Here is a 24329-nt window from a genome sequence, read left to right as displayed (position 1 = left end):
TGACTCTTAACCTAAAGGAGTACATTTGACTCCGTTTAAATATGATGAAGATAAAGATTCGATTTGTATTAGTCAAAAGACAGAGTTGACGAGTTTGAACATTATTAGGATGACATTTAAATCGATGAACAAAGTTGGAATGGTTGACTAATTTTATGTGTTTCTATGTAATGGGTCAGGTTGACGGGATTTGAATGTATTTTAAGCTGACCTGTGTGTGTGTGTGTGTGTGTGTGTGTGCAGCGCGGGGGGGCTGCTCAGTGCCTCCCACCCGGCGGAGGACGGGGGCCTCGAGGCGGTGCTGTTCTCCATGGGTCGGACCATGACCCAGGACGAGGTCCTCGCGCTGATGCAGAGAACCGTCCAGATGGTGCGTGCCTATTCTAGAATCCTTCTGTATTATCTGTTTCATTTTGCAGCTCTATTTTCTAGATATTTCAACCGTGTCTATTCTATATTTCTATACGTCTTCCTGTACTGAGGATGAGAATAAATTTGATTCTTTTAGCAATTCTCCACCCCTCTGTCTATATATTTCTATGAGTTATATTTATTTTTTAATGTACTGTCTATCTATTTTATCTATTATATAGGATGTATTATCTCAGATGTATTATGTATATGATGTATTATTGGATGTATTATATATTATCTATGATGTATTATCAATAGGAGGTATTATCAATAGGATGTATTATCTCTATGATGTATTATTGGATGTATTATGTATTATCTATAGGATGTATTATCTATATGATGTATTATTGGATGTATTATGTATTATCCATAGGATGTATTATCTATATGATGTATTATTGGATGTATCATGTATTATCTATATGATGTATTATTGGATGTATTATATATTATCTATGATGTATTATCTAGGATGTATTATCTATATGATGTATTATTGGATGTATTATATATTATCTATGATGTATTATCAAGGATGTATTATCTATATGATGTATTATTGGATTTATTATGTATTATCTATGATGTATTGTCAATAGGATGTATTATCTCTATGATGTATTATTGGGTGCATTATGTATTATCTAGGATGTATTATGTATAGGATGTATTATTGGATGTATTATGTATTTTCTATGATGTATTGTCAATAGGATGTATTATCCATGAGGTATTACCTATGGGATGTATCTTCTACGTGCCACACACCTACCTGTGTCCTGTGTCCTGTGTCCAGGTGTCGGGGACCCTGGCGGTGGACCCGGACTGGGCGGAGCACCTGCTGACCTCCTGGCGGTGGAACGTGGACGCTCTGGTGCAGAGCTACACCGACGACCCCGAGGCCGCCGTGCTGGCGGCCGGCCTCAGGACCCGCAACCCTGACCCCGCCCCCAGCCCCGCCTCCTCCTGCCCCGTCTGCCTCAGCCCCCGCCCAGCCGACAGCCCGGCCCCGCCCACCCTCAGCTGCCTGCACTACTGCTGTCTGGTGAGACGCATCGCCATGGAGACTGGAGTGTACTGTAGTACTAACGGTGCTGTTGGGCTCACTGGGTGGTGTAGTGGTACTAACTGGGTGGTGCCCTAGTACTAACTGGGTGGTGCTCTAGTACTAACTGGGTGGTGCTGTTGGGCTCACTGGGTGGTGTAGTGGTACTAACTGGGTGGTGCTCTAGTACTAACTGGGTGGTACTAAATGGGTGGTGCTGTAGTACTAACTTGGTGTTGTGGTACTAACTGGGTGGTGCTCTAGTACTAACTGGGTGGTGTTGTGGTACTAACTGGGTGGTGCTGTTGGGCTCACTGGGTGGTGCTAACTGGGTGGTGCTGTAGTAACTGGGTGGTACTAAATGGGTGGTGCTGTAGTACTAACTTGGTGTTGTGGTACTAACTGGGTGGTGCTCTAGTACTAACTGGGTGGTGTTGTGGTACTAACTGGGTGGTGCTGTTGGGCTCACTGGGTGGTGCTAACTGGGTGGTGCTGTAGTAACTGGGTGGTACTAAATGGGTGGTGCTGTAGTACTAACTAGGTGGTGTGGTACTAACTGGGTGGTGCTCTAGTACTAACTGGGTGGTGTTGTGGTACTAACTGGGTGGTGCTGTTGGACTGACTGGGTGGTGCTGTTGGGCTCACTGGGTGGTGCTGTTGGGCTCACTGGGTGGTGCTGTTGGGCTCACTGGGTGGTGCTGTTGGGCTCACTGGGTGGTGCTGTTGGGCTCACTGGGTGGTGCTAACTGGGTGGTGCTGTCGTACTAACTGGGTGGTGCTGTTGGGCTCACTGGGTGGTGCTAACTGGGTGGTGCTGTCGTACTAACTGGGTGGTGCTATAGAGCTAACTGGGTGCTGCTGTGGTGTTATATGGGTGGTGGTGTAGTACTAACTGGGTGGTGTTGCAGTGTTGTTGGCAGAAGTACCTGAGTGCGCGGGTGGAGCAGAACATGGTGATGAGCTGCACCTGCCCCATCACGGACTGCCGCTCCCAGCCCACCTCCCAATTCTTCTTCAGCATCCTCAACGACAAGGAAACGGTCGCCAAGGTAACCCCCCCAAACATGGCCGCCAGATGAGGTGTATGTTGGAGTTCACAGACTCTGCTCTCTCTCGTTCTTGATTGTTCTCTCTTTTTCTCTCTCTCTACTCTCTCTCTCTTTTTTCTCTTTCTCTCTCTGACTCTTCTCTCTCTGACTCTTCTCTCTCTCTCTCTCTCTGACTCTCTCTCTCTGACTCTGACTCTCTCTCTCTGACTCTGACTCTCTCTCTCTGACTCTGACTTTCTCTCTCTCTCTGACTCTGACTTTCTCTCTCTCTCTGACTTTCTCTCTCTCTCTCTCTCTGACTTTCTCTCTCTCTCTCTCTCTCTCTCTCTCTCTCTCTCTCTCTCTCTCTGACGGTGGTTGTCTCTCTCTCTCTGACGGTGGCTGTCTCTCTCCCCAGTACGAGCAGGCCCGTCTGCGGGGCTACGTGGAGAGCTGCTCCAACCTGACGTGGTGCACCAACCCCCAGGGCTGCGACCAGGTGCTCTGCCAGGACAGCCTGGGCAGCATGGGCACCTGCTCCAAGTGCTGCTGGTCCTCCTGCTTCAGCTGCAACTTCCCCGAGGTCAGCCAATCAGGGCGCGCCACATGCCACACGGCACTCGGCCAATCAGGGCTCACAAAACAGGACGCTCAGCCAACCAGGACTCACAGCATACAGCACTCAGCCAATCAGGGCTCACAGCACACGGCACCCAGCCAAATTAGGGCTCACGACAAAAATAAATCTGCCAATCAGGGCTCACAACACAGGATGCTCAGTCAATAAGTGCTCACAACATAGGATGCTCAGCCAATCAGGGCTCACAGGGCTCACATCCCAGGATTAACACCCTCTCGGGCCCCGGGGTCCAAGCTCCTCGTGGTGTGATGTTTGATGAAAGACTGAGTCTGAATTCCAACGGTGGCCGTTTCTTATTGTTATGATCTACTCAGTAGAACAAAATGAAAAAAATGAATAAGAAACATATATTCATGTATATGCATAGAGGGGCCAAAATGAATGAATGATTGAGGTTTCTGTGGTTCTGACGCCCCCCCCCCCCCAGGCCCACTACCCGGCCAGCTGCAGCCACATGTCCCAGTGGATGGACGACGGGGGCTTCTACGAGGGCATGACCATGGAGGCCCAGAGCAAACACCTGGCCAAGCTCATCTCCAAGCGCTGCCCCAGCTGCCAGGCGCAGATCGAGAAGAACGAGGGCTGCCTGCAGTACGTACAGCAGCACATCTACATTACATCACATCACATCAGATCAGATCACAGCACATCACAGCACATCACAGCAAATCACAGCACATCACATCACAGCAGAGCACATTGGGGCGTTTAACAGACGCTTTGATCCAGAGAGACTGACAATAAATACACTTGTCACCACTCTGTTCCCAGTATGAACTGTGATGTCACCGCTCTGTTCCCAGTATGAACTGTGATGTCCCCGCTCTGTTCCCAGTATGAACTGTGATGTCACCGCTCTGTTCCCAGTATGAACTGTGATGTCCCCGCTCTGTTCCCAGTATGAACTGTGATGTCCCCGCTCTGTTCCCAGTATGAACTGTGATGTCCCCGCTCTGTTCCCAGTATGAACTGTGATGTCACCGCTCTGTTCCCAGTATGACCTGTGCCAAATGTAACCACGGCTTCTGCTGGCGGTGCCTGAAACCATGGAAACCGACCCACAAGGACTACTACAACTGCTCGGCCATGGTCAGCATCGCACTCCACTGTAACACAGCTGTTATGGTACTAAGGTACCATGGTACCACCGTACTACAGTACCATGGTACCACCGTACTACAGTACCATGGTACCACCGTACTACTGTACCATGGTACCACCGTACTACCGTACCATGGTACCACCGTACTACGGTACCATGGTACCACCGTACTACCGTACCATGGTACCACCGTACTACCGTACCATGGTACCACCGTACTACAGTACCATGGTACCACCGTACCACGGTACTACGGTAAGTTGGCTCTAACCAGCGCTGTGTTGTCGCCCCTGCAGGTGAGCAAGGCAGCCCGGCAAGAGAAGAAGTTCCAGGACTACAATGAGAGATGCACCTTCCACAACCAGGCCAAGGTACGTTCACATTGAGGGCGTTTAGCAGACGCTTTCATCTACGTTTGTTGTGTTGGGTGGAGGAGGTGTTGGGTGGAGGAGATGGTGTAAGCCCTGTGCCCCCCCCCCCCCCCCAGGACTTTGCAGTGAACCTGGAGCGGCGCGTCTCCTCGGTCAACGAGGCGCTGCAGATGAAGGCGCTCACCTTCGTCATCGACGCCTGCAAGGTCCTCGCCGCGGCTCGCAAGGTGAGGGTGAACCGTGAACACATGAACGCACCAGTTAACTAAACGATGAACACATGAACGTACCAGTTAACTAACGGACAAACATGAATGCACCGGTTAACTAACCGATGAACCCATGAACGTACCGGTTAACTAACGGACGAACACATGAACGCACCGGTTAACTAACGGACGAACACATGAACGCACCGGTTAACTAACGGACGAACACATGAACGCACCGGTTAACTAACGGACGAACACATGAACGCACCGGTTAACTAACAGATGAACACATGAACGCACCGGTTAACTATCGGACGGACACATGAACGTACCGGTTAACTAACAGATGAACACATGAACGCACCGGTTAACTAACAGATGAACACATGAACGCACCGGTTAACTAACGGACGGACACATGAACGTACCGGTTAACTAACGGACGGACACATGAATGCACTGGTTAACTAACAGATGAAAAGATGAACGCACCGGTTAACTAACAGATGAACACATGAACGCACCCGTTAACTAACAGATGAACAAATGAACGCACCGGTTAACTAACTGGTGAACCCATTAGTTCACCAGTTAACTAACGAATGAACACATGAGTGCACCAGTTAACCAACGGATGAACCCATAAGTTCACCAGTTAACTAACACATGAACGCACCCGTTAACTAACAGATGACCACGTGGATCGTTGATGGCCGGTCAGCCAGGGGCTAACGGTCATGTTGTGGTGCCTTGCCGTGGTTGCAGGTGCTGGCGTACTCGTGTGTGTACAGCTACTACAACCAGGAGACGGAGAAGATGGACGTGATGGAGCAGCAGACGGAGGCGCTCGACTTCCACACCAACGGCCTGCAGATCCTCCTGGGTACGATACGCTACACGCTACGTACCTAGCCACTATGCGCTTATAAGCAGCAGCACGCTACCTAGCAGCTAAACGCTACCTAGCAGTTATACGGTACCTACCCGCTCCACGCTATTTAGCCTCTGCACGCTGCTTAGCAGATATATGCTACCTAGCTGCTACAGGGTACCTAGCTGCTATATGCTACCAAGCAGTTGTTAGCTATTAAGCCGTTACACACGATCTAGCGTGTGCTAGCCTCTACATGCCGCTTAGCTCCAGATGATCCAGGTGTTTGTGATGAGCACAGTTGTTGATCCAGATGTGGTGAGGATAGGTGTTGATCCAGATGTGTGATGAAGATAGGTGTTGATCCAGGTGTGTGATGAGGACAGGTGTTGACCCAGGTGTGTGTTTCAGAGGAGACTCTGCTGCAGTGCACTGACCTGGCGTCGTCCGTGCGGCTGCTGAAGCCGGAGCACCTGAGCACCGGCCTGGAGCTGATCCGCCGCATCCAGGAGCGCCTGATGGCCATCCTGCACCACTCCACCCAGGTAGACCACGCCCCCTAGCTACCTGCACCACTCCACCCAGGTAGACCACGCCCCCTAGCTACCTGCACCACTCCACCCAGGTAGACCACGCCCCCTAGCTACCTGCACCACTCCACCCAGGTAGACCACGCCCCCTAGCTACCTGCACCACTCCACCCAGGTAGACCACGCCCCCTAGCTACCTGCACCACTCCACCCAGGTAGACCACGCCCCCTAGCTACCTGCACCACTCCACCCAGGTAGACCACGCCCCCTAGCTACCTGCACCACTCCACCCAGGTAGACCACGCCCCCTAGCTACCTGCACCACTCCACCCCGGTAGACCACGCCCCCTAGCTACCTGCACCACTCCACCCAGGTAGACCACGCCCCCTAGCTACCTGCACCACTCCACCCAGGTAGACCACGCCCCCTAGCTACCTGCACCACTCCACCCCGGTAGACCACGCCCCCTTAACCATGCCCCCTAGCTACCTGCACCTCTCCACCCAGGTAGACCACGCCCCCTTAACCACGCCCCCTATATACCTGCACCACTCCACCCAGGTAGACCACGCCCCCTTAACCACGCCCCCTAGCTACCTGCACCTCTCCACCCAGGTAGACCACGCCCCCTGAACCACGCCACCTGCACCACTCCAACCAGGTAGACCACGTCACCTTAACCACTCCCCCTAGCTGCCTGCGCCACTCCACCCAGGTAGACACACCCCCTCACCCTTAACCACGCCCCCTAGCTACCTGCACCGCTCCACACAAGTAGGACACACCCCGCGCCCATGTGGCCTTAACCTATGACCCCTGGAGCCCTTCCAGGTCAACCCCGCCCCCTTCTTGGCTGTTCTCTATTGGTGAGACGTTCCCTCCCCCCCCCCCCCAGGATTTTAGGGTGGGCTTCCAGTCCAGGACGGGCCAGGACCCCGAGGCCTCCACAGCCTCCAACCTCGCCAGCAATACGGACCCCAACAAGACGTGAGTTACCATAACTGTCGTCTGCTTATTGACCTCTGTGTGACCTCTGGTTGACCTCTGTCTCTGCTCCTCAGTCCCAAGGCAGCCTCGGACTCGGGCGACTCGGACAACAACAACTACACCGGGGAGGAGGGGGCGGACGAGGATGACGAGGAGTATGACGAAGAGTACGTCCCGGAGTGGCACGACGACTACGACGAAGACGACATCGACGAGGACGACTTCTTCTCGGAGGACGACGAGTCGGAGAACCTGGAGCGGGACCTGAGCCCCTTCGACTGAACCCTCCGGAACCTTCCGGGGGCTCTAGAGCCTTCTGGATTCTACTGGAACCCTCGGAACACTCTAGAACCACCTGGGATATCCAGGGGGCTCTAGAGCTCTGACCAACATTCTAGAACCCTCTGAACATTCTAGAACCCCGCCCCTCCTGTCTGTCATCTCCTGTGTGTCCAATCAGATGGCAGGGCTGTGTCCCTGCCTCCTTGTTCCTTGTTCCTTGCTCTGTGACGATGGACGGGGGTTTGCCCCCCCCCCCGCGGCCCCCTGCTGCTGCTGCTTGAGTCCCGGTGCGTCGGGACGAAGGGACGCTTCGCTCCGCTTCCAGCCGGTTGTTGAAACCGAGTTCGCGTTTAGAGTTTAAAGATGTTATCCGCACAAGTCACGGGTCATGCCTTTGTTTAGCCTTCATTTTTACTGACATGCAGATGCTCACATATTTTCCGAATGCATCAAAGAGCTCTTGTTTGCTTCACGTCTTTTGAGTTCAGAGGGAAGGCTGTCTGGTGGTCGCTTCGCAAGTGCTTTCAGTTCAGGAACGCTGGGTTAATGTACGTTTAGAGTTTATGTGTCAAAAAAACATGGGATGAAAATATAGAATATAGATTAAACTTCTCTATGACGAGGAGAACAGTTATTCTCAAATAAAATCAATGCAATAACACTTAAAATACCAGAAGTTGCTATTTAATTCTTGCCAAGCAAAAAACCTGCTCTGTGATATTTGTATGTTTGGACATGAAAATGGTTAAGGGACGTTTGGGTTTTGTACACACATGTACACAGGTGATTGGATATCTAATATTCAAAGACTTTGTTTCGTTACTCGCGTCCTGAATATATTCTGTTCTATTCTGTTCAAAGATTTCATTGTTGAAGTCGTTCAACTTCACCTCACTAACCAAATAAAACTGTTTCTGCTACATGAAAGGCTTCCCGTGGTGGTGTGTGTTCATTACCTTACATTGGTCTGATCTCATTTGAGTATGATTTATTATTACGTCACTTTCATGAGGTAACAATTCTATGTATATTCCTTATGGAGGAATACAAAGATTGAAAGTGAGAACTGTTTTTATTATCATTGGGATTCTTTGTTTTACTCCGTGTCATTATTGCATGTGATTCAAGCTCTTCATTTCCATACATAATTTGGGAAAATAATGCTAGTATTTATGTTATACATTATGTTATGTGAAATAGAAATAAAATAATAAAATTGATTATAGTCTGAGAAATACAATTTGAGATGCATCGTCTTGTGAACTGCAAGAGGCAAGATTAATGTATATATCATATATTAGTGATAATACAGTCAGTAATGTGTGTATTAGGTTTCATCCCCATGGTTTGTGTGTCTGGGAGCAGGCACAGACGGTCCTGCAGAATGCAGATGCTGCTGTCGACGCGCCTTCCGAGGACTTTTATTTTGAAAGAAACAGTCGGCAGAGACGTCACGTTAGCTCCGCACAGCCGAAGGTTTCTGTGGAAGTTTATATTTGCTGCTAGCGAACGAACAACTCCACATATTAAGTTAGTTCACCTACTGTACACGACGCCCATTGTCTTGGTCAGTAAGCAACCCCCCTGTATTCAGTGTGTGATTTCTGAGGCGGAGGCTAGTGTGCAGCCACAAGCAGGGTTAGTTAGCATGCTGGGCTAGCTCACTAGAGCTCACTGTTGTCCCGAGGTTCGAGGAGGAGACGATGAACCGCGGTACCACCCACGGCCACCTGGACGACGGGCCGCGGTATGGACTACCTCCCCCGCCCGGAGAGTGGGGCCCCTATGGCCCGCCACCCAACGAATGGGGTCCAAGGGGCCCGGCGCCGCACATGGACTGGGGACCACGAGGACCCCCGGAATGGGGTGCTCCTCACGGCCCTTGGGGACCTCATCACCCCGCATGGGGACACCCTGGTTGGGGTCCGGAGGGTCCGGACCCGTGGGGAGCACCGCCCCCTGAATGGGGGCCTCCTCCGCCGGGCGGCTGGGGCCCTGGCGGCGCTCCTCCAGACCTGTACTACCGCCCGCCCAGCCCGGACCCATACCGAGCCCCTCCTCCGCCGCCGGGCTTCGCTCCTCCGCCGCCGCCAGTCGCTTACCATCCTCCGTACCTGCCGCCCGTGGAGCCCCCCCCACAAGCCGCGTTCCCCGCATCATTCCCTCCACCCGGATGGACGGCGGAGGTAAGACATGCTCATAGAAGCAAGTTAAACAGCAACTGTGTATTCAACTGGTGGACAGCCGATCAAACATATTGATATGAAATATGTGTTGATGTAAATGTATTTTATTTTAGCAGCCGATGCTGAACCCTGCTCCAGAACAGCCTCAGTGGGTGAGTCCTCCGGGGCCGAGGGTCAGTGGGGTGTCTGGTGTTCATAGTAAAGACCCCTGGTGTAGACACCTGGGGGTTTACCACCTGTGTGAACACTAAGAGAGGACCATGATGGGGGCTCAATGACATGCAGACCATTGTTTACCACGGTATACATACCAGAATAGTGAGTGGAGGGGTGACGGAGAAGTGACAGAATGAGGGAGGGATGATGAAGGAATGAGAGAATGATGGAGGACTGACAGGGCAATGGAGGGATGATGAAGTGACAGAATGATGGAGGGATGATGAAATGACAGATGGAGGAGTAACGGGAAGATGGAGAGTGATAGGAGACAGAATAAGGAGGGATGATGAAGCGAGAGAATGATGGAGGAGTGACAGGATGATGGAGAAGTGACAGAATGAGGAATTTATGATTATTTACCGCGGGAGTTTGAAACGTGGATCATCTCTTCTCGTTCCTCCAGTTGAAGGCTTTGATTTCAGTCCCACCCACCGAGCCTCCACCCTCTTCCACGGCCGCCGCCCCCACCCCCGCCCTGGCTCCGCCCCCCGTTGCTCCCGTGGTGCCGGTAGCCCCTGCAAAGCCTGCGGCCCCTTCAAAGCCCACGGGGCCTCCCGAACCAGAGCGCAAGGCCACACCGCTTGGCCTTCTGGGAAAAAGGATATTTGAAAAGTAAGTGTACATTGCATTCAATGTTTTGTAGCAGTTTTGTTGTTCTCTCAGGAGCTGCTTCTGTAGTTCTTTCTGCAGCAGTCCCCAGGGATAGGGTCCGTGTGCTAGCGAATCAGCTTCAGTGTGCTAGCAGCACACAACCAATCAGAGAATCCGATGGCTCCCCCACCAACGCTCCCAGACTTTGCATGTTTAAGCGGACCAGACACCGTCCGCACGGTTCCAAAAGCCTCCAACACAGCTGAACACGGAGAAGATTTGTCTCCGAACTCGTCCAAGTCTCCCCAAACGTTTTGCGAAGGTCAACGGTCGGGCTGGTGTGTAGTTCTGACTGAGCTGCCTCTCTCTCTCCTCTCAGGCCCCCAGCTGGACGCTCCACTGGCATCATCTCCTTCATCGGGGTGAGTCTCGATAGAAACACTTCATATATGAGCACCGCTGCTTCTGCTGACCAGCACATTATAGACACTTACTTGCTGTGACATTTTGAAACCCATTCGGCGTTGTTTCTTTAACGTTGTTCCCCCCTGGTTCTCCTAGCCCACGTTCGGATACATCGAGAGGGAAGACCTGGAGAAGTTCTCCTTCGCGTTCAAAGCCTACTTTGGGAACTCCAAGGCCCTGACGCCAGGGGTCAGAGTTCACTTCACCGCGCTCAAGGAGAAGGTGGGTCTCCCCTCGGCCGTGAGGGGATCTCACACGCCGGGCGGGGCTGGGCCGCGGGTCCGATGCCGCCGTCTAACATCATTCCCCTGTGTGTCACAGAACAGTCAGGTGGCCACGGACGTAAAGGTGGCCCCGGGGGGGACGGAGAACGTTGGCATGGAGATCTACGAGGCCGTGGTCAGCCAGCCAATCCAGGAGCCCCAGGTGAGCCCCGCCTCTCCACCGCTGCCCTCCAATGCGCTCACCCTCCCTGGGACGTAATGGGCTGAAGTGAGGTGTGGGGGTGACGACGTCCTCTCTTTCCCGTCCAGCCCGGGGAGAAGCTGTACCCAGGCCAGGTGTTCACCACGCTGGGCCACCTGCGCACCAACCTGGCGTACGAGCGGCGGGACTCTGCGGTGACGCTGCTGAAGGACGACCAGGTGCTGTTCAACCTGCTCACCGACCTGGTGACGGACAAGAGGAGGGCCACCAACATCCGGCTGCAGATCCCCCTCACCTACCAGCACACCAAGGAGACCCGCCTCACGGTAAGGGGGGACGGGGACGCCTGCAGAGCGGCGGGATGGACTGAAGTGTGTGTGTCTGTGTGTTTTGTGATGTCCAATAGTGTGTGTTTGTGTGTGACGACAGGGAGACTGTGTACGTTGTGTGATGTTTTCACTAAGGGGTGCATGGGGCTAGCTCTGACGGTTGACCCTTGACCCCCGCTGCTCAGGGCGCCATCACGAAAATCACGGGCCCCAAGGGGGTGATCACGGCGGAGACGCACGGCGAGCTGACCTTCGAACTGAAAGAGAACCTGAGTGACGTGGACTTCACCGCGGAGGACGTCAAAGAGGAGGTGGAGTTCACCCTCCACACGGTGAGGAGGAGCGGTTCGATTGAAAAGTCATTGAATTAAAATGAAGCCTCGTTGAATGAACCGCTTATATCTGGATCGCTTTGTGGGACAACCCTGGCAAGGACTTGGGCTGAAGGACCTTCTGAAAACTAAGCTTTCGTTACTGCAACGGGGGACTTTTATTCTGAAGACCTATTCCTCTTAGGATGCATGTGACTGACCTTCCTGTGGTCATGTCGTCGCTTCCTGTGGACCGGCGGTTGTTAACGGCCACTGTGGGTTGTGATTTGTCAACAGGTGCGAGGAGCCCAGAGGGCGATCAGGATCCGCCGCCTGAAGGAGCCCCTGCTCCTCACCCTCTGCACCTCACCCCCTCCCCTGCCCTCGCCCCTGGGCGCCCGCCCCCCCGCCCGCCCGAGTGCCGCCGAGCTGGGGCCCAATGTTCAGCTGGACAACGAGCTGTACGAGGGCGTGGTCAGCCAGACCATCATCCCAAACTCCGTGAGGACCTCCTCAACCCTCTGACCCCTGACCACCCCCTGACCTCTGAACCCCCTGACCTCTGAACCCCCCCCCCCCCCCCCCCCCGTGTGTGTGTGTGTGTGTGTGTGTGTGTGTGTGTGTGTGTGTGTGTGTGTGTGTGTGTGTGTGTGTGTGTGTGTGTGTGTGTGTGTGTGTGTGTAACCTGTGTAACCTGTGTATGTGTGTAACCTGTGTAACCTGTGTAACCTGTGTGTGTGTGTGTGTAACAACTTTTTGTGTGTGTGTGGGTCTTCCAGGGCATTGTACCAGGCTACCCGGGTCAGATCTTCGCCAACATCGGGCCGATCAAGACCAACGTGACGTTTGACAAGCGGGACTGCTCGGTGACGCTGCTGAAGGACGACCACGTGCTGATCAACCTGCTGGTCGACACCATGACCCGCAAGCGCCGCGCCGCCAACATCAAGCCCAAGGTCCCCTTCACCTTCTGCTACACCAAGGAGAAGAGGGAGAAGGTGAGCCGCACGCACATCTCCCCTGAGGAGAACCGCGCTCAGAGACGCTCCTCTGAGGAGAACCTCTCTAAGAAGCTCCCCTGAGGGAAACCACGCTCAGAGACGCTCCTCTGAGGAGAACCACGCTTAGAGTCGCTCCTCTGGGGAGAACCACGCCAAGAGACGTTCTGCTAGGTTCCTGAACCAGAGGAACAGAGGAGAACGTCTCAAATTCACAACCGTATTTGTTGTGATTTAGATTGAGCTTTGGTATTCCTATTTTAAATTATCTATATATATATATATATCTCTATTGCTATCTATGTTACGACTGGTCAGGTAGATTAGGTCTAGGATTAGTTCCGCCCTGACGTGTTGGCCCACACACTGTCTGTCCCAGGGTCAGATCCGCAGCATTGCGGGCCGCACTGGAGACATCCGCTCGGAGGACTACGAGGGGCTGCCCTTCGACGTCTCGGACACCTTCAGCGACAACGAGCTCAGCCCGGAGGATGTGGGCAAGGAGGTGGAGTTCACTGTGACGACGGTAGGTCCCTCCTCAACACCTGATCCATGACGTGTATCCAGGTGTTCTCCAGGTGTATCCAGGTGTTCACCAGGTGAATCCAGGTATTCTCCAGGTGTATCCAATTGTTATCCAGGTGTTCACCAGGGGTATCCAGGTGTTCACCAGGGGTATCCAGGTATTCTCCAGGTGTTCTCCATGTGTACCCAGGTGTTTCCAGATGTTATTCAGGTGTATCCAGGTGTTCTCCAGGGGTTATCCAGATGTTCTCCAGGTGTATCCAGATGTTCTCCAGGTGTATCCAGATGTTCTCCAGATGTATCCAGGTGTTATCCAGGTGTATCCAGATGTTCTCCAGATGTATCCAGGTGTTATCCAGATGTTCTCCAGGTGTATCCAGGTGTCCTGAGGAGGTGTGTTCTGTGTATGCAGGTGAACAACGCCTCCAGGGGAATCCGCCTGAGGAGGCTGGTGCCACCGGGAGACAAGATCCTGGAGGAGCAGAAGAAACGAGAAGAGGAGGAGAGGAAGAAGAAGAGGGAGGAGGAAGAGGAGAAATTCAGAGACTTGGAGAAGAGGAAGGAGGTGGCTGCGGCGCTGGCAGCGGCCCAGGTCAAGGTGAGAGCCCTGGGATTAAACGTTCTTTCATTGGTTCCACACATCCTTTCATACCAGCAGCTGTTCATCCATGCTCATTATTTACCTTCAGTCTAAAATAATTTAATTGTATCAAATAAAAAAACTAAGGTTAGTGTACATTTCAGCTACCTAGCATGACACTCCAACCAATCAGAACACAGTCTGTAGCGATACAACCAATCACAACACAGTCTAACAACACAACCAATTACAACACAGTCTGTACCAATCCAACCAATCAAAACGCAGTCTAACAATCCAACCAATTACAACACAGTCTGTACCAATCCAACCAATTACAACACAGTCTGTACCAATCCAACCAATCAAAACGCAGTCTAACAATCCAACCAATTACATCAGTCTGTAACAATCCAACCAATCGCAACACAGCACCACAGTAGCAGGATGGGAGGGACTTGAGGGCGTTGGTGCTACCAAGGAGCAGTTGATGAGAGCTCTGTGGTGTTCCTCCTCCGCGCTCCAGTGGACCCCGCTGGGCTTCAGAATGACCGACCCCAACACCTTCGACGACATCAGCAAGGAGCGCTTCCAGGGTACCGTGCTGAAGACCATCTCCAAGAGCCCTCAGATCTACCAGATCACCAAGGACGGCGTGAAGGGCGACCCCGACGAGAAGGTTGGTGCCCCGCCTCCTCACGGCCCGCCCCGTCCCACTTCCCACCTCCCGGCCGCGATTGGACGAATGGCGTCGGCGTAGCAACGAACGCAGCGTCGCACGTGTTTGAAGTTCTCTGCCTGTGTATTAAATGAGCTGATGGTCATGTGATGGTATGGGATCGGTGCATCGTCTTGCGTACACCGCCGATACCTTTTTAGGCCGTATCGGAGGAATTTCCGATACTGGTATGGTATCGGTATCGTAAGAACTCTAGTTGCTAGCCTGTATCTTCGTTGTCCTTCAAAGTGGGCTGCAAAACTGTAGTTAATAAGTACAGTGAACTATTCAGCTCCTCTTAGATGATGTGTGGGGGTGTGTAGGTGCATTGGGACCCCCCCCCCCCCCCCCCCACATCAACTAAGAGAAGGTGGCTGACCCCCAGCTCACCATGGACAGAACGTTGCTAGTTTTGGGATGTGATCAGTCCTGAAGGGTTAGGGGGCCTGAACCATTACACATTTGAGGCTGTTGGTGTGACCTCTAACCCACTGCATGAGTTGCACTGCATTCTGGGAGCAACGTAACGTTGTGTTTAGTCAGTCTCTGTGTTTAATGGATCGTCGTCGTCAGTGACAGACGGGACGTTTAACCTGAAACCTCCCCGTCTGCAGAACGTTAATAAAGAAGAGAAGAAGAAGGACGCTGTAGAGGCGGCGGCGGCGGGCGTGGATGGAGACAAGAAGGACGTGGTCGGAGTGAAACAGGAAGCAGTCAAGGTTGAACCGGAAGTGAGAGTTGTCTCGGTTAAGGTGGAGGTGAAGGAGGAGCAGGAGGAGCGTCCCGTGGACGGTCAGCCGGCCGGCGGGAAGGAGAAGGAGAAGGAGAAGGAGAAGGAGCGGCCCGACCGAGGCCGCCTGGTGATGACCATCGCCGGGGAGCAGAAGATGTTGCACTTTGACCCCATTGACGTCATGACCAGTGCCACCATGATGGTCGGAGACAAGGTGAGTCATTGGGGGGGATCCACTAACAACTCTCTGATCAACTGCCAACCGCAGGGCCACACCTCTACCAGTGCTGATAGAGAATGAATATCAGCCCACCTGTGACCTTTGACCTGTGACCTGTAGCCCGTCCTCACGCCCTCTGTAACCGTCTCTAAAGGTGCGCTTCAACATCGCCACGCAGCGGGAGAGCAGGGAGGAGCGGGCCACCTACGTGGAGATCCTCCCGGACTCCTTCCAGGAGTCCACGGAGCAGCGCCGACACGTAAGACGCTCTCCTTGTTCTGCCCTACTATGGGAGGCTGGGGTCGGTGCCCTACTGTGGGGTGCTGGGGTCGCTGCCCCACTGTGGTGATACGATCCGTTATGTGTTGGGACAGGGCATCGTGATCGAGTTCTCCGAGGAGTCCGGGCTCATCAAGTGCTCCCAGAATCCCCAGCTGTTCTTCCGCATGTCTGAGGTCATCATCGTCAAGCAGAAGAAGCTCCAGCTGAACGAGAAGGTGGAGTTCAGCGTGGTGCCGGTGAGTTCACTCTCTGTACTCCGATTGACTCCAGTCTGTTCTACTGTTCTACTCTGTTCCCCTCTGTTCTGCTGTGTTCTACCTTGTTCCACTCTGTCCTACTCGGTTCCCCTCTGTTCTGCTGTGTTCTACCTTGTTCCACTCTGTCCTACTCTGTTCTGCTGTGTTCTACCTTGTTCCACTCTGTCCTACTCTGTTCCCCTCTGTTCCGTGGTGTTCCACTCTGCTCTGAGCGTTGTTGGTGTTCGTCGTTCACGTGCCGCCCTCTCTTCATCGCCAGCATGAGACGGCGGACGGCGGGCACCAGGCCATCCGGATCACCCGCTTCATGGAGAACGTCTTCCTTCCTGTCCGGAAGCTGAGTGCTGTCGGTGCCAGCCAGGCCAAGGGGAAGGTAGGAACCGCAGCCGGACTTGTGTAGCCGATACCCTCAAAGAACAATGTGTTGAGAGGATGAGCGGAGGAAGCTGTTCTGACCCTCTCCTCTATGTCCGTGTTTCAGATGACCATCAAGATCTCCAAAGAAACAAAGAGTGTTGACGACAAAGGGTGAGTCCAAGACGGGCCTCTCCCGGCAGTTCCTTAATGTTCCCATTCCCGGTCGTCATTCCCATTCTCCTCCTCCTCCTCCTCCTCGGAGTAACGTCTCACCAGTCTCCCAGCGTGTAGCGTCCCCGGCTCATGTGGTTCCCTTCCTCTGCAGTAAAGAGCAGGCGGAGTCGGACAAGCTGAAGGCGGTGGTGAAGAACCTGCGTTCCCAGGACTCCAAGGACGGCCGGGGGGGCGGCGGCGGGCGCAAGGACTACGCCGCTGGCCGCCGGCGCCACGGGCGCTCGCGCAGCCGGAGCCGCAGCCCCTCCAGGACGCACTACGGCCGCTTCATCGAGAGGCACCGCAGCTCCAGCGTCAGACGCAGCGGCAGCCGGGAGCGGGAGCGCTCGCACCGCCGCTCCCGCTCCCGGAGCCGGGAGAGGAGCGGGGAGAGGAGCAGGGACGGCGGGAGCAGCAGGACGAAGAGTAGTAAAAACAGCAAGGAGAGAGATGGGAGGGATGGGAGGGAAGGGAGGGAAGGGAGGGATGGGAGGGGGGGTAGTGGTGGTGGCGGCGGCAGTGGAGCTGTGCCAGTCGATGACGAACTCGCCAGGAAGAAATGGGAACTGGAGAAGCTGAACGAGATGATCGCTCACAGGAAGTCCATGGTGGAGCGGGACCACCGGGACAGCGATCCTCGAGACTCTCGGGGAGGAGACCCCCGGGGCCCAGACCATCGAGGAGACCCCCGAGGAGGAGGTGACCCCCGAGGTGGTGACCCCCACGGCCCTGACCCCCGCGGCCCTGACCCCCACGGCCCTGACCCCCGAGGAGGTGACCCCCGTGGCCCTGACCCCCGTGGCCCTGACCCCCGAGGAGGTGACCCCCGTGGCCCTGACCCCCGAGGAGGTGACCCCCGTGGCCCTGACCCCCGAGGAGGTGACCCCCGTGGCCCTGACCCCCGAGGAGGTGACCCCCGTGGCCCTGACCCCCGAGGAGGTGACCCCCGTGGCCCTGACCCCCGTGGCCCTGACCCCCGAGGAGGTGACCCCCGTGGAGGTGACCCCCGTGGAGGTGACCCCCGTGGCCCTGACCCCCGTGGCCCTGACCCCCGAGGAGGTGACCCCCGTGGCCCTGACCCCCGAGGAGGTGACCCCCGCGGCCCTGACCCCCGCGGGACCTGCATCGACTACGACCACGGCCGCATAACCCTGCCCCTGAAGGAGTACAAACCGGTCCATCGGGAAGACCCGGAATACCGGTACCGCTCGCCACCGTGCGACCCGGAAAGAGGTTACTATGGCAACTCTTACGAGAGAGGCTACCGGCCCCCGCCCCACGCCGACCCCTACAGAGACCGTCTCTATGACGACTATCCCTACGGAGACATGCCCTACAGGGACGCTCCTTACGCGGCGGACCGCGCCTATGCCGAACGTTCCTACAGCGACCGTCCCCACGGAGAGCAGCCATACGGGGAGCAGCCGTACCCGGAGCGCCCCTACAGCAGCGCTCCGTACCCGGACCGCTACGACGCGTACGCCGACCCGTACGCCGCCAAACCCCGCGAAGAACCACCGTACGACCCTCTCTATGACCCGTCCCCGGCCAAGCGTGCCCGGTCCCTAGACCCCCACCGGGGGCGTTCGGCCTCCCCGACGCCTCACCCGGCCGCCCCTCAGAGTCCCCTCCCCTCCAGCTCCTACACCCCTCCCTCCGCCCAGCCCCCGCCCGCCTTCAAACCCCCGCAGTTCAGACCCCCGTCCCCGGTGGACTCCCCCCCGCGGAGCCCCTCCCCCCGGCCACCCGCCCAGTGGGCCGCGGCGGCCCCCGGCCCGTCCTACAACCCCCTCCTGGAGATCTTCAACAAAGGCCTGGAGGCCCACAAGAAGCCCCCGGCGGCGGCGGCCAGAGGCCCCGCCTCCTACCATCAGCGGACCCCCAGCGAGGCGCAGAGGACCCCAAGCGAGCCGCCGAGCTACAGGCTGCCCGACGACGGGCTGCTGCCCCACGAGCGCGCCGTGCAGGACGGCAGCGGCTTCTCCAGGATCGTGGGCCTGGCCTCGGAGCATCCGGCCCCCAGCCGTTACCACGAGCCCGGCCGCCGGAGCTCCTCCTCCGCGGAGAGGACCAACGAGGAGGACCAGCCCTTCGACAAGATCCAGACCCTGCTCAGGACCATCGGCATGACGCTGTCCACCGGCGACGGCTCCAGGCCCGGCGCCCCGGAGGGCATCCGCTCCAGGGAGGGCTACTCGTCCGCCGAGAGAGAGACCGGCCGGTCCTCAGCCAATAGGAGCGAGGGGCGACCCGAGTGGGCCGGGTCTGCGGAGGCGAGGCGACTCCACTCCCCGTCCCCGGCCCGGCCGCCCAGCGCCGAGCCGCGGGGCGGCCGGGAGTCTGAGTACGAGGGCTTCCTGGACCGGCAGGAGATGGAGGCTCTGAAGAGGGCCAAAGAGATGCAGAGTCTCACCAAGACCATCGGGGGCGCGTATGAATACAACACGCCCTCCGGTCCCCCCCCCACTCAGTTCCAACCGCAGCACCCCAGCTCCTCCCACCGGGGCCCCAACAGCTGGGCTCCGGTCGGAACCACGCAGAGCCCCACCTTCCCCAGCATGGCCCCCACACCGCCTCCTCCCACTGCGCCACCGTCTCGTCGGTACGGGACTCCCCCCGGACACTCTCCCGGATCGCCCCCGCAGTACGTCCAGGGGTTCCCTACCTTCGGGCCCCCCTCCTCCTCCTCCTCTCTCCCCTTCCTGGGTCAGGAGGACCCAGGGCCGAGCTCCACCAGCCCCGTCCCGCCCCCCCCCAGCGGCCCTCAGGCCCCGGGGTCCTCCCAGGCCGGCCCGTCAACTCCAGCCCTGACCCCCAGTGCTGAGGGTCAGGAGCCGAACTCTGCCCTCACGGTGGCCCGGTGCCTCAAGGTGATTGAGACGGTGAAGTCTCTGAAGCCCTCCAAGTCGGTGCAGTTCAGCCTGCCCACAGACCTGCCCGTCTGCAGCGTGCAGATCGCTGGAGGGACGGAGGAGGACATCAAGGCCAAGCAGAAGGAGAAGGTAAACGGGCTGAATGACACGGATAGGGCTGACCAGATAGGGCTGAACGATCAATCGAATTCCAAGAAAAAGGTATCGTTCAAAGAAAAAACTGATTCTAAATCGCAATCCAAATATTTGTTGAAATAAACACAATTACACACAAGGTGTTTTCTGATTGAGCATGATTATATCATTCTGAAGCTCTCTGGCATTGGGTGGGACTTCTTATACACAAAGATTTCATTTAATATTCAGAAAACCCAACAGCGATGCATAAAGTGTCAAATTATGGTGCTTAAACATGAGTACGTCTTCACCAAGGTGTGTATGCTGTGTTTCCTTCTCCAGTTGGACCAGTACAACCAGCGGATTCAGGACAAGCGGGAATTGCATTATCAAGAGATTAGGAACCTCAAGAAACAAGGAGTTTGGAAGAGACGTCCCTCCGTCTCACAAGGTATCAGCGTTGGCCTCGTTTTACAGTCCGATGTTTGGGCTGGAGCTCACCGGCTGGGCCGAGGAAGCAAACAAAACTACTGTTCACTACGTCATTAACCTCGATACTTACAACGTTTATGCTGGTCTTCGACAAATATCTATATACATCAATAGCTAGGGGCATCCAGGGTTTAAGTGTCATTGTTTAATTTTGCCTAGAGTTGGTTAATCATTAATTTTGATCTTGATTAAAAAGTACTTTGAATCAGGTAGTTTAATTTAAGAAAGAAGCTAGAATTTAAAGTTTTGTCAGATAATAATCCCGCTCAGCATCAACTTTTTCCAGAGGAATTCTATGGACCAGACTTGGCCTTTAAGTCGCTATGCAAAGTGCGGCCAAAGTGACCCTTAGGGTAGTGGTCCAGCACAGCCCTGAAGAACGAAGACTTCTGACTCCACTAAGTACCTCTACTTCTTTTATCACTCTGTGCGCTGATCCGTCGAGCTCAGACACATCCACGTTAGATCCAGACTCAAGTTATTGGTCTTGCCGGTAATGTATTAAGTTATATGATATTAAGAGACCGATTGAATAAGATTACATCTTTTCACAAATACTGCCTCTCAGATTTCGTTTCAATATATTGTTTATTTAGCTATTCGTGGTGTAACTTGTAATTATAGCTGAATCCTTACGTAATTACTGTTTGGCTTGAATTTTGGATTTTTAACATGATACAGAAGTATCATGTTTGTCCCAATGGTCTGATTGTGTTAAGCTAGCATAGCTCATCCTGTCCAGAAAGCTTTAGGATGAGGAAACGGGTCATCGTCCCACTCTGAACAGACGCTCATGTCATTAGTTAGTTAGCCGACGTCTACAGACTAAATGTTTTGACTGCAGCATACTGGTATTAACTAAGCTAAAGGTAAAAACATGCTAGGTTGTTCCTGGTTCACGTGGAGGAACCGAAATTGTACCATTTTCTGCCCGTAGCTTAAGTATGTTAATCTCAGGTTTGTAAACTGCTTTGATTGGACGTCTGTAAACGAGCTAACTACTGCGAACACCATGCATTAGCTAGGACTAGTTGTCCTAGCTAGCTTACTTCGTATGGCAGGTTCCCTTGAAGCTGTGTTTCACTTGAGGTGTAGGCTAGCGTCTGTGCTGCCCTGGAAGGAATCCGCTTGGCCACCAGACCCTCTGCAAAGATTTAGCTCAGAGTTTGTGAATGTCGTAAAGTTCGTTTAAAGCCAAATCCGCCAGTACTGGTCCCCTCAGGTGTTAGTAAAGCAGTGGGGGTAAGTCCTTTCATCTTCTTGTTTGTGTTTTTAAATCAGTTCAGCATCTCCCGACCCGTTGATAAAATGTAGAAATTATATAAAAGACTATCGTATTCTGAAGAATATGAGGAACTACCGTTTTAGTGAAATAAAGCTTACATGCATGTATATAGTCTTAAGGTTTAAAATCAATGTAACATTTTCTGAAGAAAATAATATAGTCTTGTGTGTTTTTATATTAATACAAGATATAATATGCATACTCCCTTAATCATCTAGCCACGGAAAAAATGCATGTAGTAAATCTGAAACAGTCTTGCCCTAAACAAACGAGTAGTGCTAAAATGTAGAAAAGTTACTCTAAGCCTTTTCTCCTGTAGTATTCCAAGCTAAGTGTAATTTGAATCTATTTAGCCTTGTGGAAAATGTTTGGCTTTGGCCCGTCTTGTATTTGTTAGGTTGTATGCCATCTATCTCCTAGGCTTTGCTGATATTGTCCCTAGCTTGTGGTCATCTGAAGAGTCACCGTTTAGTCTCAGAATCTGCATGAGCGCACGCGTTTCCCCCTGTCCGTCCTTCCACGGGACCTGAAAGGTTTAGTTGAAGTCGCTCGGCCATGCTGCTCGTTCGGTTCGTTCAGCTTCGAGGCACACGGCAGAGAGCGGGTCAAGGTAATCTCTGGAGAGTCACTTTCAGACAGACAATGGAAACCAGGAGTTCCAGGACATAGCCAGATCCCTTTCGCTAGTTCTTGCTGTAGTTAGGATGCATTGGGTTGGTTATTTTCTACTGGATGTCTTGCATCGTTCAGCTTCAAGTATGTTGTGTTCTACTTTGTCTTAAACAAGACATCAGAGAACTTTTGATTGTTGTTTGCAGCTATTAAAGTGTTTCAGTAAAGGAAGGAGGGAATAAGGTCCCTTTTTTTTATGTGCCCTGCTTACAGCGGGCTGGAAAGCAGAGATAACTCCCATTGTACTGAATTTAAACCATTACATGTAATTTTTAGATTATTGACATTTTCATGTCGTATTATAACTGTATATTCAGCCAGTTCATGTTTATGTTCAGCACAGATTAGATTCATACAGCTTTACCTTTTAGAAATGTTTTATTTATCTAGCTTATGTAGACTGTCTTGGCACCTGGTTCTTATTGAGAGATATTTCGCCTGAAGTTGTTTTGCCGGTTTGAATTTTGATGTTCATGTGCTGATGTTGTCTAGAAGAGCAAGGTAGGTGAGTACTTTACTCTTGTAATGGTCTATCGCTTTTAGATAAACAATGGAATGAACAGTGGTTCCACACAGACATAACAAAATTCATAAAAATTAAAAAGAATATTGAGGTAATCTAAGTACAACATTAACGATAATTGCCAAATCTGTCAATTTACACAATTTCTTTAAAAGCATTTTTGCGTTAATTGGATTTTCAAAAGTTTCTTCTGATTTTGTTAAAAGCTTTTCCTCGATTTTTCATCAAGCTGTCTTTATTTAGGGAAGGGAAATAATTATTCAAAATGAAGAAGAGGTCGGAGCAGGTATCAGTTTAAACTCAAGGGAACTTCACAGGCTTCCCTTGTCGTAACATGTCTCCACTCCCTGCTCGTTATTAGATCACAGGGTCACGTAACACCTCTCCCACCCACTGATGAGGCTTCTCCAGGTAGAACTGGTCACTAACGACTGCACTCTATTGGTTCTCCAGGTAAGCCAATCGGGGAGCCCAAGAGCGTGTGGATCTGCGGCCACTCCCTGGTGTTCTGGGCCGAGGCGCGGGCCAAGTCCCCAGAGGTGGGCATGCAGCTGGGCATGGACCCCAGCAACGTGGTGATCCACTGGAAGGGCACCCAGGGCATGACCTGGCCCCAGCTGCTGCCGCTGCTCCACCAGCTCAAGGTGAAGTGGCCCAACCCGGACGTGCTCATCATGCACCTGGGCGGGAACGACCTGAGCACGGAGAGCCCCACCGACCTGCTGGCCTCGGTCAAGAAGGACCTGAGCTCCATGCGAAGCATCTTCCCCCAGTGCCTGCTGGTCTGGTCCAACATCCTGCCCCGCCGGGTGTGGCGCCACTCGGCAGACAACCATGAGGTTGACCTGGTGAGGACCACGGTCAACCGCCGCATCCACAACATCATCCTGGACCTGGGCGGCACCAGCCTGACCCACGACAACATCCGCTGTGGCTCCAACACGGGCCAGTACCGGCCGGACGGGGTGCACCTGTCCTCCAAGGGCATCGACACCTTCAACCTCAACCTGCAGGACTTCCTGGAGAGGTGGGAGATGGAGTCCATCAAAGACCTGGAGAAACCCTGATCTCGTTTTATCATTGCTTTAGCTTTTGCCTTTTATGAGTTGCTAGCCTGCCGCATTAGCGAAGGAGTTATACGTTTATGTTAGTAGTTACTGATGGCTTTTAATGTTCTGCTATAGTCACTCTTATGGTTTTAGCTCCGCTGTAACGAAACAAGTGGTCTGAGTGTACTCCAAATCAACCAATAAAGTGATCTAATTCTCATGTCGTCCATTTACTCGTCTCTATACCGAAACTAGTGGAAGAACTTTACTAAGAATATCTAACGAGGGCTTTGCAGAAGAGGCCAAATGGGTAAAAACTAAACATTTTCCTATAATTTTTATTTAATGAAGTGACTTCATTAAATATGGAACGAATATTACCAGTTTGACCCCTGAGGGGTCTGTCTTGTTCCATTTAGAA

General features: G+C 53.3%; 2 protein-coding genes across 9 annotated transcripts in view; both read left to right on the top strand.

The window, feature by feature from the left end:
* LOC132473777 (cullin-9) overlaps positions 1-8418 on the top strand; it is a 29615-nt gene extending 21197 nt beyond the window's left edge. Inside the window, exons 33-44 of the mRNA XM_060074035.1 lie at positions 244-370; positions 1214-1462; positions 2371-2511; positions 2909-3073; positions 3558-3721; positions 4126-4219; positions 4529-4603; positions 4720-4830; positions 5581-5698; positions 6098-6231; positions 7114-7205; positions 7280-8418. Coding sequence (XP_059930018.1) covers positions 244-370; positions 1214-1462; positions 2371-2511; positions 2909-3073; positions 3558-3721; positions 4126-4219; positions 4529-4603; positions 4720-4830; positions 5581-5698; positions 6098-6231; positions 7114-7205; positions 7280-7487 — 1678 coding nt within the window. The 3' untranslated portion in view covers positions 7488-8418. The remainder of the gene's footprint in view (positions 1-243; positions 371-1213; positions 1463-2370; positions 2512-2908; positions 3074-3557; positions 3722-4125; positions 4220-4528; positions 4604-4719; positions 4831-5580; positions 5699-6097; positions 6232-7113; positions 7206-7279) is intronic.
* Positions 8419-8903: 485 nt separating this feature from the next.
* Positions 8904-24128, top strand: si:dkeyp-121d4.3 (uncharacterized). Of its 8 annotated transcripts, none has more exons than XM_060073514.1 (22): positions 8904-9673; positions 9787-9825; positions 10296-10504; positions 10863-10905; positions 11045-11170; positions 11270-11374; positions 11482-11700; positions 11889-12035; positions 12312-12515; positions 12794-13012; positions 13392-13538; positions 13950-14135; positions 14644-14796; positions 15450-15782; positions 15943-16047; positions 16163-16306; positions 16587-16700; positions 16809-16855; positions 17010-17611; positions 17672-19899; positions 20230-20338; positions 23313-24128. In XM_060073514.1, the coding sequence occupies exons 1-22, from the start codon at positions 9191-9193 to the stop codon at positions 23924-23926; spliced, it is 6576 nt and encodes a 2191-aa protein (XP_059929497.1). In that variant the 5' UTR covers positions 8904-9190; the 3' UTR covers positions 23927-24128. The 8 variants fall into 8 exon arrangements, with proteins under 8 accessions (XP_059929497.1, XP_059929495.1, XP_059929498.1 ...); XM_060073512.1 differs by having other exon boundaries at positions 17010-17671; positions 17717-19899; XM_060073515.1 differs by having other exon boundaries at positions 17010-17896; positions 17987-19899.
* The last annotated feature ends 201 nt before the right edge of the window (positions 24129-24329 follow it).

Source organism: Gadus macrocephalus, chromosome 15 (genome assembly GCF_031168955.1).
Source record: "Gadus macrocephalus chromosome 15, ASM3116895v1".
NCBI lineage: Eukaryota > Metazoa > Chordata > Actinopteri > Gadiformes > Gadidae > Gadus > Gadus macrocephalus.
Note: the sequence above shows the minus strand (reverse complement) of the source record. Positions and strands in the feature narration are given on the sequence as shown.

Excerpts from the sequence above, each read along its gene's own strand:
- si:dkeyp-121d4.3 (XM_060073508.1), top strand. The coding sequence starts at position 9,191 with ATGAACCGCGGTACCACCCACGGCCACCTGGACGACGGGCCGCGGTAT. Across the intron at positions 11,701-11,888 it reads CCAAGGAGACCCGCCTCACG|GGCGCCATCACGAAAATCAC; the intron begins GTAAGGGGGGAC and ends CCCGCTGCTCAG. Across the intron at positions 19,900-20,229 it reads AGGCCAAGCAGAAGGAGAAG|TTGGACCAGTACAACCAGCG; the intron begins GTAAACGGGCTG and ends TTCCTTCTCCAG.